This window comes from Balaenoptera borealis (assembly GCF_965194805.1).
Source record: "Balaenoptera borealis genome assembly, chromosome: 5".
In the NCBI taxonomy this organism is placed as follows: Eukaryota; Metazoa; Chordata; class Mammalia; order Artiodactyla; family Balaenopteridae; genus Balaenoptera; species Balaenoptera borealis.
This window is the reverse complement of record NC_138862.1, coordinates 83,195,318-83,208,611: the sequence shown is the minus strand read 5'-3', so window position 1 is coordinate 83,208,611 and position 13,294 is coordinate 83,195,318. Positions and strand designations below refer to the sequence as shown.

The window sequence follows — 13,294 nt, the reverse complement described above, 5'->3', positions numbered from 1 at the left end:
CGCAGGCGGGCTCTGGAGAAGGAGGGGCGCCGTGGGCCACGCGCGCGAGGACATCTGGGAAACGGGGCGGTGCGCGCGCAGCGGGCCGGCAGTGGCGGCGGCGATGGAGGAGGGTGGCCGGGAGAAGGCACCGCTGCAGCCCCAGCAGCCCCCGGCGACGTCTCCCGGCGGCGGGGATGAGAAGCCGAGCGGCAAGGAGCGGCGGGATGCCGGAGACAAGGACAAAGAGCAGGAGCTGGTGAGGCGCGGCCCCGGGAGCCGGCGGAGGAGGCCGCGGGCTGAGTCACGGCGGCTCCGCAGGCCTCGGGCCCGACTCCCAACGGCCCCGCCGCGCCCGGGAGAGGGCGGATGGGGCGACCCTCGGGGCTCCCGGCACCCGTCTCTCTGCCCCTCATCCTCCATTCCGCGCTGTCACCGCCGCCGCCCCTACCAGTCCTCACCACCGACTCGTGAGGTGGGCCCGGGCGGGTCATTGTCACCCTCGTTTTTCAGAACGGCATTCAAGCAGAGCCTGGCCCAGAAGCCAGGCTGCCTTCCCACCAGGGCTTCCCATTCCCTCTCTTTCCTTGTCTCACCTGGTCCTTCCTAAGGAGGCAGGCTCACTCTCCACCTGCCCCAGGGTGAATGGGAGGAGGATGTGTTTGAAATTCCTTGTCTTGATGAGCTTCTTCCCCCAACCCTCCAGTCTGAGGAGGACAAACAACTTCAGGATGAACTGGAGATGCTCGTGGAACGACTGGGGGTGAGTCACGATGTCAATAAGAGCCGGTGTACATATGGATCTTTCCCACTTGTTTGCTTTATTCCACTTGGGGCAACAACTCCTATATGAGATATAGGAAAGGAGAGACTGTATTTTGGAGTCATATTACAACCATGTTGTGAGGGAGGGGAGTAAAAAAAGGTAATTGAAAGATTTTGTAGCTTTGTTTCGTGGGAGAAGCAGTTCTTGAACTCTTAACCTGGGACATTTGTTTTTGTGTCAGGCAGTGTGTGTGCAGGGAGTTGGGCAATCACAGATGAATAAGACACAGTTACTCTCCTAGGGGGTTGTTGAACACTTCTGTATTATGACTTAAGGTATGAGACTCCTTTTGTCTGAGCCCTAACATCTCCTGATCAGGAGAAGGACACGTCCCTGTACCGACCAGCCCTGGAGGAACTGCGGAGGCAGATTCGTTCTTCTACAACTTCCATGACTTCAGTGCCCAAGCCTCTCAAATTTCTGCGTCCACACTATGGCAAACTGAAGGAGATCTATGAGAACATGGCCCCTGGGGAGAATAAGGTAAAACTATTGCAGAAGCTGGTGGAGGCCTAGTTTACAAATTCCTTTTCGTCTAGACCATGGGGCTCATGGTGAATCTCAGGAAGCCTGATAGACCTAAGATCTGAACTAGTTGAACAGTGCCTGGGACTTCCCTGGTGGTGCAGTGGTTAAGAATCCGCCTGCCAATGCAGGGGACAGGGGTTCGAGCCCTGGTCCAGGAAGATCTCACATGCCACGGAGCAACTAAGCCCGTGCGCCACAACTACTGAAGCCCGCACGCCTAGAGCCCGTGCTCTGCAACAAGAGAAGCCACCACAATGAGAAACCCACGCACCACAACAAAGAGTAGCCCCCGCTTGCCACAACTAGAGAAAGCCCATGCGCAGCAACGAAGACCCAATGCAACCAAAAATAAATTTTAAAAAATAAAATTAAATTAAAAAAAAAAAAAAACAGTGCTCATCATAATCGAAATGATCACATAAGAGCTGACAGGAAGACTCTTCAGAAAGGACAGTGTTTCTGTCATTTATGTTGGACCTTGGGATTTTATTATCATGATTTATTATTAACTTACTTTTAACCTTAATTTTTTTTTTTCTCTACATTACATGCACCTTCATTTGTTTTACCTCTAAAATATATTCCCAGTTCAGTAACTTTCCTGCCTATTGGCACAACCCTAATCCAAGAAGTTTTCAGTTCTCACTGGAACTACTGCAGCAGCCTCCTAACTGACCCTCTTCCTTTTGTCTGTGACCTCCTACACAGTTCGTCTTTCATACAGCAGCCATAGTGATCTTTTCTAGAGTGTGAATCTTTTCTGCTTAAAACCTTTTAATAGTTTATTACAATTGGAATAAAATTCAGAGTCTTCATTTTTCTCCACTCTCCACTTGTTATCACCTTTCAGTCATGTTGGTTCAAAAGGGAGATTGCAACACTAACCTTAGGATTATTATGAGGCTTAGCTGATATAACATGTTTTAAGTTTTTAGTATGGGGGCTGATGATATAATTAACATTTAATTTTGGGGATAGTGACAGTGATCTTGATTCCATAATGTAACATTCCCCTTACCCTGGATTTGACTTCAAAGGACTGGTTTCTTTATAGCGTTTTGCTGCTGACATCATCTCTGTTTTGGCCATGACCATGAGCGGGGAGCGTGAGTGCCTCAAATATCGTCTAGTGGGCTCCCAGGAGGAATTGGCATCATGGGGTCATGAGTACGTCAGGTAAGACCTTTTCTTCTTGGGAATCTGAAGGGGTTCTGAGATATAGTTCTGAGTTCTGTCTTGGAGTACCAGTGTATTGAGTTTCCCAGATAGTGAATTCCTTGACCCACAGGGAAGTGCTTCCCACGAAGCTCTGCTCCTCTAACAGTCTGGGCCTATCCATAGGCATCTGGCAGGAGAAGTGGCTAAGGAGTGGCAGGAGCTGGATGATGCAGAGAAGACGCAGCGGGAACCACTGCTGACCCTGGTGAAGGAGATTGTCCCCTACAACATGGCCCACAATGCAGAGCATGAGGCCTGTGACCTGCTTATGGAAATTGAGCAGGTGGATATGCTGGAGAAAGACATTGATGAGAATGCATATGCAAAGGTCTGCCTCTATCTCACCAGGTGAGTGAGCAGGGTGGGGAATGGTGGCAGGCCTGCCCTCCCCAGCACGTCTTCTCAACCGTGACTCCTTTATTCTCCAAGAGTATCTGCTTCAAAGGTAGCAATCAAGCTATAGTGAATTTGTTAACATCTGTGAACTTCTTGAGGTCAGAGACGGCACGTCTCCTTAGTAGTCTCAATAACTAGCATATTGCCTGGTATGTAGTAGGCATTCAGTATTGGGTCAGTGAATTAAACGGGGTAAATGAATGCCTGATACCTTTATTATTTTTACCTTTGTAGTTGTGTGAATTATGTACCCGAGCCTGAGAACTCTGCCCTACTGCGTTGTGCCCTGGGTGTGTTCCGAAAGTTCAGTCGCTTCCCTGAAGCACTGAGATTGGCATTGATGCTCAATGACATGGAGCTGGTAGAAGATATTTTCACCTCCTGCAAGGACGTGTATGTAAAGGAAAAAGTTGGCAAAGTGATAAGCTCATGGGTGGGACATTTGCATGAAGTGCTGGGACATGTAGTTTCTGGTTAGGGCTTGAAGGGCTTTTCTGTGCCCTTAGTGGATGGGGGCTGAGCAGATGTGATGGCTCTCTCCCACAGGGTTGTACAGAAGCAAATGGCATTCATGCTAGGCCGACATGGGGTGTTTTTGGAGCTGAGTGAAGATGTGGAGGAGTATGAGGACCTGACAGAGATCATGTCCAACGTGCAGCTCAACAGCAACTTCTTGGCTTTAGCTCGGGAGGTGAGATTCTTTGCCCTTTTCCAACAAGGTTTTTTGGTTGTGATTATACCTGGCATTTCGCCTCCCTGATTATGCCTCTGACTAGACTCTCCTTGGTTAGAATTGCCATTCAATGGGGTAACAGAAGGGACAGCTAGGGGAGGACTGGGGGAGCAGTTGTGATCCTCTGACTTCTCTTCAGCTGGACATCATGGAACCCAAGGTGCCTGATGACATCTATAAAACCCACCTAGAGAACAACAGTGAGTAAACATCTCCATGTGTGGGGATTGGAGGATTGTTAATTATGCCCCTTGTATTGAGAGTGATGGCTTGGCCCAACATACTTATCCTATAGAGCTCAGAATTCCCACATACTTTTTCCCTAGGTCACTATTGGGGTTATAGATAGAGGGTTCCAAGGGGCCAGCTCAGAATCAGAGACCAGCTGCCATACTGTGTTCCTATCTTGTCCTACTCTAAACCTTCATTTCCTCCTTCCCTCCTTTGCAGGGTTTGGGGGCAGTGGCTCTCAGGTGGACTCTGCCCGCATGAACCTGGCCTCTTCTTTTGTGAACGGCTTTGTGAATGCAGCCTTTGGCCAGGACAAGCTGCTGACTGATGATGGCAACAAATGGCTTTACAAGAACAAGGATCATGGTATATTTCTGTTTCTACTCTATCTTTGTGTAATTTTGGTCAATTTTGTTGTCCTCCTAGGTTCATGTGTTATAACAGCAGATCCCCAGGGCAGTTCTTTGGAGAGCTCTTTATAACAGTTTTCTCAGGGCAGGGCCATTTTAAGACTGATAAATTTTTCCTTGGTATAGGAATGTTGAGTGCAGCTGCATCCCTTGGCATGATTCTGCTGTGGGATGTGGATGGTGGCCTTACCCAGATTGACAAGTACCTGTACTCTTCTGAGGATTATATCAAGGTTGGTCTGGGTACAACCCACTAATGCAGACATCCCCTCCCATGTTCTAGGGCCCTCTCAGGACCTCCCTTTCACTGGTAAGGTCTACCCTGTTTTTAACTCCAGTTAAGGCGGGTGCTATAATAAGGCCCATGTTGCATCCTTTGTGGTGAGGAAGGTAGAGTAGCCCAAGTGAAGAATCTATTTGCATTTTGCAGTCAGGAGCCCTCCTGGCCTGTGGCATCGTGAACTCTGGTGTCCGAAATGAGTGTGACCCTGCTCTGGCACTCCTCTCAGACTATGTCCTTCACAACAGTAACACAATGAGACTTGGTTCCATCTTTGGGTAAGGCTTCTTGCTTCTCCTTTTGGTAGTACTTAGCCTGTAAGCTCTGTGAAAACAGAATCAGGCCCTTTCACCTTTGTATTGCCAAAGAGTATCACTGTGCCTGTTGAGTATTTGGCTCTTGGTGACTATTTGTTGAAATGACCAATCCTCTTTTTGTTTCTTCCTTGTCCTATCCTCGGGTGTGTGTCGGGGACTGCCTCTCCCTGGCTTTTGCAGGCTTGGCTTGGCCTACGCTGGCTCCAATCGCGAAGATGTTCTAACACTGCTGCTACCTGTGATGGGAGATTCCAAGTCCAGTATGGAGGTGAGTAGAGTTTGTTGATCACTTAGGGGAGATAGTAGGGAAGGTGCTCTGAGTCTTGCCGGTCTCTGATAAATGGTGAAAAAATGTGTGTGTGTGTGTGAGAGAGAGAGAGGGGGGTGTATCATTTCAGTGAAACTGCTTGGAATTGGGCTTCTAAGCCTCAGGAGATATTGAGGCTAAGAGTTAACATTTTAGTATTGAGTTCCAGCCCTTGGGATCCATGAGGAAGTACCAGACTAGAGTGGGGAGTAACTTAACCCAGCTTGGGGTGGGTACACTGTTTTAGTCATGAGCCAACTTTAAATTTTCTTACTTGTGCAGAACCATTTTAGTGATGGATAAATATAGTATGGTGGCTAAAAGCATAGGTTATAGTCAGATAGGCCTCAGTTCAAATACTGCCACCTCTGCTTACAAACAGTGTGATCTTGGACATGTAACTCAGTCTCCTTAGGCATCATTTTTCTCATCAATAAAAGAGGAATAACAGTAGGACCTGTTTCATGGGGTTGTGAGGATTAAATGTTAATAGTATGCAAACCAGTTGGCATAGTGGCTGACCTGTAGTAAGTATTCAGTGAATGGTTGATGCTACTGTTATTTTGACCTACCATCAGAAAGGGGTTATTACCTCATGTGGTTTCAGTGGACTGTGGGAATTGGCTATCTTGAATCAATATAGGTAAACAACTATTTTAATACCTTATTTTAATAACTTGATGTCGATATTCCTATTGCTAGGTGGCAGGTGTGACAGCTCTAGCCTGTGGAATGATAGCAGTGGGATCTTGCAATGGCGATGTCACTTCCACTATCCTTCAGACCATCATGGAGAAGTCAGAGACTGAGCTCAAGGACACTTACGCCCGTTGGCTTCCTCTTGGACTGGGCCTCAACCACCTGGGTGAGGGGATGTCTCTCTATTTGGGCAGAAGGCTGGTAGTAACTGGATACAACAGGGAGAGTTTATGAGTCAGGCTGTGCTGGAAGGGAGTACATGTCCTCTGACCCCTCGAATCTCTCCTTTAGGAAAGGGAGAGGCCATTGAGGCCATCCTGGCCGCACTGGAGGTTGTGTCAGAGCCATTCCGCAGTTTTGCCAACACACTGGTGGATGTGTGTGCCTATGCAGGTCTGTGTCTTTGTTCTTCCTCAGTGACTCTTCACTTCTCTCTTGGACCTCCTTTCTTAAGTCCTTCTGAATTGCTTTAGATTCTTTAGCTTCTGTTCCTAGAGCAAGCTTTTTCTTGGTGCCTTCTCATTTCTACCCTTTCTCTCCCTTACCACCCTGCCCCAGGCTCTGGGAATGTACTGAAGGTGCAGCAGCTGCTGCACATTTGCAGTGAGCACTTTGACTCCAAGGAAAAGGAGGAAGACAAAGACAAAAAGGAAAAGAAGGACAAGGATAAGAAGGAAGCCCCTGCCGACATGGGAGCACATCAGGTTCTGTGGGCAGCTGGGCATACTCCTAGGGAAGCTCTGAGAAAAGATAACTGTGGGTTTGTTTGTTTTAGAGCCTCTCTGGGTATCACTGTGTATTGAAATAGCATGAGACTGGGTTCCATACGTGAGGGGTCAGGGTGTGCCCCACAGGATGGCTTTTTCTTCTTACATGGGACTTGAGTCAGGGGTGAGTTTTTTGTTCCCTGAGCTTATTGGGCTCTGCTGCCTCTTCAATTGCAGGGAGTAGCTGTGCTGGGGATTGCCCTTATTGCTATGGGGGAGGAGATTGGTGCAGAGATGGCACTACGAACCTTTGGCCACCTGGTGAGTATCCCATGGAGAAGATTGAAGTATATTAGTTTTGATGCCTGGGGTTTCCCCAGGAGATTTCCCTGATGGGTTTTCTCGGTGGAGAAATGGTCTTTTTGCTGTACCCTTTCTACAAAAATTAAGACCCCGTCTACATATCTGTTCCTGTAACCGAGCTTATTCTTTCTGCTTTCTGTGATACCCTTGTTATTTTCTTTTATCACCAGCTGAGATATGGGGAGCCTACACTCCGGAGGGCTGTGCCTTTAGCACTGGCCTTAATATCCGTTTCAAATCCACGACTCAACATCTTGGATACCCTAAGCAAATTCTCTCATGATGCTGACCCAGAAGTTTCCTATAACTCCATCTTTGCCATGGGCATGGTGGGCAGTGGTGAGTATTGGTCAGAAAGAGATCATAAGCATCTTGGGGGAAGGGTTGTTGAGGCCCTTTTTTCAAGCCTTTGTAATGCTTAACATTTCCAGGTACCAATAATGCCCGTCTGGCTGCGATGCTGCGCCAGTTAGCCCAGTATCATGCCAAGGACCCCAACAACCTCTTCATGGTGCGCTTGGCACAGGTAGAGAATAGAACTCTTCTCCTTAGAGTGAGTGTGCCAAAGGAAGTGTCTGTGTGATGGAAGGGAGATGTGACGCTTCATGAAGGGGACCTTGAGTTCGGCCTGGAAAGGAGGGTGTGAACGAGCTGTGAGGTTTCTGTGTGGCGGGGTTAGGTGATTTCTCCTTAGATGTGACTTGTGACTCCCCACGTCCACTTCTCTCCATTTTGTTTTGTTTTCTTTTCGCCAGGGCCTGACCCATTTAGGGAAGGGCACACTCACCCTCTGCCCCTACCACAGTGACCGGCAGCTTATGAGTCAGGTGGCCGTGGCTGGGCTGCTCACCGTGCTTGTCTCTTTCCTGGATGTCCGCAACAGTGAGTCCCTGTCAGGAATCTTACATGGTGGCACATGGTGCCCTCTCTGCACCCCTACCAGGGCCTCCTTGGTAATTTAGGAGCAAGACTCTGAGTTAACTCTGCTGCTCTGGGTTCCTGAGGTTCTTTGGGCCTCATGAGACTTTCATCTCCCACACTTTTGATCTGACCCAAAAAGATTTTCTTTTGAAGATGAAGAACTGAGCCCAGTTTTTGCCTCTGAGTGACTGGGGGAAAGTGATGATCAAGTCCGCAACCTGTAGGCAGAGTATGGGGGTGGCATCTCCAGCTTGTAGTAGGGTGTATGAGGGGAGGGTTGTGGGTTCAGCTATATAACTGAGGGGCTAAAGAGTCAGGGCTGGAGTGGGGTTCCAAGGTTCAGGCATGCCGCTAACTATATTTGTCCTGTGCTCTTCCCTCAGTCATCTTAGGCAAGTCGCACTATGTATTATATGGGCTGGTGGCTGCCATGCAGCCCCGAATGCTGGTCACATTCGATGAGGAGCTGCGGCCATTGCCAGTGTCTGTCCGTGTGGGCCAGGTGAGGGGCTGAGCAGAGGGGAGGGCTTAGGCTGTATTCCAGAGCTTGTAGAATGCGGAGGTACCATTTCTCTGAAACTTGAATGGGCACTGGGTTGCTGCTGTACTCCTATCCAGAGTCCCTTCATCTCAGTCTTCTCACCCCACAGGCAGTGGATGTGGTGGGCCAGGCCGGCAAGCCCAAGACCATCACAGGGTTCCAGACACACACAACCCCAGTATTGCTGGCTCACGGGGAGCGGGCAGAATTGGCCACTGAGGAGTTCCTTCCCGTCACCCCTATTCTAGAAGGTTTTGTTATCCTTCGGAAGAACCCGAACTATGATCTCTAAGTGGCCACCAGAGGCTCTGAGCTGCAGCTGATATGTCAGCGGGTCATGCTTCCTTCCGTCGGGTGGACACTGCTCCAAACCTTTGGGGGAATTGTTACCTCCTGTTCTTTTGTTACTGAGTGAGATAACTGTTGAATAAAGACCTTTATCCCCGAGGTCCCTCTGTGTCTGTTTTCTGGGGTATTGTGGCTGGAGGCCAGACTGTGGTGGGGAGCGGACGTGAGAGGGTATTGTTTGTAGCAACTCTGAGCCTGGGCTAGCAGGGAGGCTGCCAAGAATGGAAAAAACTAAGCCCCTTTTCCTTCTCCCCTCCTTCCTAATCATCTTAGAACAGTGGTTCATCTTTAGAGGCATGAACCGTTGAGAAGCTGATACATGTAATGGATCTTCTTTCTAAGAGATGTATGTACACAAATTTTTATTTAAACTTTTACAAGTAACTTTCCAAGGGGCTTGTAGATCCCAAACATCCCCCCTATTCCCACTTGCCAACGCACACCCACCTCAAGCCCATCATTCCCTGGCTTTGGACTAAGGATCCCCTCTCTTAAGAGGCAGCAGAGTTAGCTCCACTCTTCCTAACTTGACTTCCGTGCTACTGAATGAAATGGACATCTTTACCTTGTATGACCCGCTTCTCCTTTTGGGGAGGCTGCTATTTGAGAGATATGATCATGATAACATCTACCCCTAGGCTGTCCTTGCAGGAACAGTGCAAGAAAGCTTGATCCTGACCTTCCTCTTAGTAGAGCAATGGGAAAGAAATGGCCTCCTTCCTGGAATGTAATCACTCCTGATCTGTAGTGCTCCTTCTTGGTGGGACTGGTATGAGTATAGCTACATGGCCGGTGGGGGCCTAGACCCCTGTGGGTGCAGTGGAGGAGAACATGTGGCCCTGTCAGATAATTGCTAGCATTTATCCAACACTTACTGTGAAAACACTTGCTGTGGGTTTAACCTCTGAATAGTGACCAGCACCTAATAGGTCATCAATAAATGTTGAAAGAATAATTGCTCTACATACCTCACAACAACTTTGAGAGGTAGGTATTATCCCTGTGTTTTGGTGAGGAATGTAAAGTTCAGAGAGGGTTCAGTAACTTGTTCAAGATCACATAGTAAGTAGTAGAGCTAGGATTGGAATCTAAGTCCATCTGATTCCAAGGCCCATGCCCTTTTCACTGTTAATCAGTCTCTGTAGCCTTGGAGGCTTGTGGACCCCATAGTAGTCCAAGCTCTTGGCTAGGCTGGAGAAGCAGCAGCTTTGGATGGAGTATCTCCATAGTCTTCTCTCTAGTCTCACTTAGCAGCCTGTGTAAAACCTGTATAAAAGGTGGAAATGCTGGACTTGGGAGTCAGCAGACCTGTAAAGCCCCTTTAATGGGAACTGTCTTAAGCAAATCAGTGTGATAAGCCTCTATTATCTCTACATTGGGGATATAGTAATTGTCTTACCTGATTTCTAATGGTGGTGATGTTAAGAAACTAGAAAGTGATTTCCATCCAGTGGAACATTCCTCAACAATAACAAGTGACACAAGGGAAATTCCCTGGCGGTCCAGTGGTTAGGACTCTGTGTTCTCACTGCCAAAGGCTCAGGTTCAATCCCTGGTCGGGGGAACTAAAATCCCACAAGCTGCACAGGAAAGCCAAAAAAAAAGTGACACAAGTAACATGAATGAATGTCAAATTTATTATTTTGCATGAAAGAATCCAGATTTTTAAAAAGTACAAAAATAAAAAAAAAGAGTATATACTCTATCAGTTCATTTATATACAATTCTAGTGACAGAAAGCAGATCAGTGGTTATCTGTGGATTGGAGTGAAGAGAAAGATGATTCCAAAGGAAGAAAACTTTTGAGAGTGATGGGATTGGTCAGTATCTTGATTGTGGTAGTGGTGGTGGTGGTGGTGGTGATGATATTCAATATATCTGTCAAAACTCATCAACTTGTACTTTTTCTTTTTTTTTTGGCTGCGTGGCTTGTGGGATCTTAGTTCCCTAACCAGGGATTGAACCCAGGCCCTCAGCAGTGAGAGCACAGAGTCCTAACCACTGGACTGCCAGGGAATTCCCTGTACATTTTATTTTATTTCTAAAAAATTATTTATTTATTTATTTATGGCTGAGTTGGGTCTTCGTTTCCTGTGCGAGGGCTTTCTCTAGTTGCGGCAAGCGGGGGCCACTCTTCATCGCGGTGCGCGGGCCTCTCACTATCGCGGCCTCTCTTGTTGCGGAGCACAGGCTCCAGACGCGCAGGCTCAGCAATTGTGGCTCACAGGCCTAGTTGCTCCGCGGCATGTGGGATCTTCCCGGATCAGGGCTCGAACCCGTGTCCCCTGCATTGGCAGGCAGATTCTCAACCACTGCGCCACCAGGGAAGCCCCCCTGTACATTTTAAACATGTGCAGTTTATAACATACCTAAATAAAGTTTTAAAACATGAAACAAAATTAGAAAGTGATTGTAAACTGAAAAACATAAATAAAAGGATAATTCTCTATCCAAGTCAGTGATTGTACTTTAGAGTAAGAAATTTTCACAGTGGCTCTTAACCTTTCACATTTAATGTCATTCAGCAATAAATATCAATGGAGACTTACTTATTCTGCACTGGGCATTATTTTAGTTTGTGGATATGCAAATATAGAAAAACAAATCCTCACAAAGCTTATATAATGAAAAAGAAAACAATTGTGTTGTACTGGAGTGTGAACAAGTTATTCTAGGATCACTGAAATAGGGCCTAAGTGCCCGGGTAAGTGAGGGGAGATTTTTGAGGAAACTGATTCTTGGAGAAAGATGAGTTTATCCAGAGGAAAAGAAGGCAGGATATAGCTAAAGGAGTAGGAAAAGCAAGAGGCAGACAAGCTATTTGTTTTCGGAAACCATGGATAGTTTGGTTTGGCTGTGTATAGAGCTAGGGGAAACTGTGGTAGGAGATAGAGACACAGGCTCAGATGAGGTTTAGAAGAGCTTTGTTGTGCTAAGAAATTGACAGTGTCTCTCAATGGGGACCAATGAATGAGAGCAGGAAAGTGACATGGTCAGCTAGCTATCTGGGTGAGAAAGCTCACCATGGAGGCCTGGAGACCAGGCAAGGGGAATGAACTGAATTAGGGCAGTAGAAATGGGGAGGGGGGGAAGGGCAGAAGTGCTTTTAAAGACAAAATCAACAGGACTTGATTTTGATTCAAACACCAATAGGACCTGATGTCTGATGAGACATGTGGGTGGGAAGGAATGTAGGATGAATCCAAATTTTCTGGTTAGGCACTTATTCATAAAAAAGAATACATGAGCAAAACAGGTTTGGGGGCAAAAGGAGGACTCTATCCAGTGGGGAGAGATGACACATTTCTATCTGGGTATACACAATTTAAGATGCCTGTGGGGTGACTAAGTGAAGATGTCTTTTAGGTAGTACCTTGTTCTGACTGGAATTCGAGAGTGATTTCTGAGCTAGGAACGAATTGGCATGCAGGCAGTAACTGATTTTTATTTATTAGTTTGCTTAGGGAGAAAGAGAAATGAGAAGAGTAGAGAAGGGAGCCAGCCATACATGATAAAGTCACAGAAGTCAAGTGAAGAGTGTAACAGAGAACACTCTAGATCTGCATTTTCTTTCTCCTTATGGTTCCTCCTCTGTGTGTCTATTTTGCTCTCCTTTCTTTGGAGTTTCAGTTACTCAGATACAATGGGAATAATAATACAATCCATTTTGTAGGAAATTGTGAGGATTAAGTGAGATCACAAAGGTCATATATTGAGTGACCAGTTCATCATTGGTGCAAAGAAAATGTTTTCTTTTGGGATTCTATGTGTTTGTATACAGAGAGGGGGGTGGGGAGGAGAGAGAGAAAACAGAGCTAGATACCTAGGCACAGTTTTAAGCATTTTCACAAAAATTAATTCCTTTAATCCTCACAATCCAATAGCGTGAAAGTACGGTGGGTAAAAGCCCAGAACTGAGCCAGACTGCCTCGTTTCAAATATCCCCATTTTACAACAGGTATTAAGTAGGTAGATAGATAGTAGGTACATCGCCAGGGGAGTAAGTGGCAGAGTTTGGATTAAAATCCAGGCTGACTCTGAGTAACTAGATGTGGCTCTAGTGTGTCCCTTCAGGCGGTTCAAAATCTTGGCTATCGGGCAGCGAGAGGTCTTGGGATTACTTCTTCCATCACTATTTGAACTTTCCGTGATAGGTTTTAGTCCCTCCCTGGGAGTGGCCGATCTCTATAAAAGATAAATCTACTAATTCCTTACTTAGAATGTTTCAATCCTTTTAGCGTAACATTCAGTTTAATAGGTCTTTCAATGATCTAATTTACATTATTTCAAAGCTGCCTAATTCGTATTTCTTTCCGTATTTGTCCATGATTTACTTCCGCAGGACTGAGTCTTTAATTTCAGTGTTCTCAGCCCTCAGCCAGCACTTCGCCTAGCACACAGTATGCAGTCAATAAATGCTTACTCGAAGTATGAATGAACTAAAGATCCGCGGAACACAGACGCAGAGGGGGCTCGGTCTGGGGAGTTCC

General features: G+C 46.9%; 1 protein-coding gene across 2 annotated transcripts; it reads left to right on the top strand.

Annotated features, from left to right (window-relative positions):
- Positions 1-52: 52 nt before the first annotated feature.
- PSMD2 (proteasome 26S subunit ubiquitin receptor, non-ATPase 2) lies at positions 53-8,903 on the top strand. 2 transcript variants are annotated; one of them, XM_082393927.1, is made up of 21 exons: positions 53-238; positions 686-742; positions 1,124-1,288; positions 2,388-2,509; positions 2,675-2,899; positions 3,182-3,340; positions 3,494-3,638; positions 3,820-3,880; positions 4,131-4,277; positions 4,448-4,554; positions 4,752-4,879; positions 5,099-5,186; positions 5,928-6,090; positions 6,216-6,317; positions 6,483-6,628; positions 6,869-6,952; positions 7,165-7,333; positions 7,426-7,520; positions 7,750-7,876; positions 8,299-8,417; positions 8,566-8,903. In XM_082393927.1, the coding sequence occupies exons 1-21, from the start codon at positions 104-106 to the stop codon at positions 8,746-8,748; spliced, it is 2,727 nt and encodes a 908-aa protein (XP_082250053.1). In that variant the 5' UTR covers positions 53-103; the 3' UTR covers positions 8,749-8,903. The 2 variants fall into 2 exon arrangements, with proteins under 2 accessions (XP_082250053.1, XP_082250054.1); XM_082393928.1 differs by lacking the exon at positions 53-238 and adding an exon at positions 271-454.
- The last annotated feature ends 4,391 nt before the right edge of the window (positions 8,904-13,294 follow it).

Coding starts and splice junctions, on each gene's coding strand:
- PSMD2 (XM_082393927.1), top strand. CDS start 104: ATGGAGGAGGGTGGCCGGGAGAAGGCACCGCTGCAGCCCCAGCAGCCC. Junction 4,278..4,447: donor TTACAAGAACAAGGATCATG/GTATATTTCTGT, acceptor TCCTTGGTATAG/GAATGTTGAGTGCAGCTGCA. Junction 8,418..8,565: donor TGTCTGTCCGTGTGGGCCAG/GTGAGGGGCTGA, acceptor CTCACCCCACAG/GCAGTGGATGTGGTGGGCCA.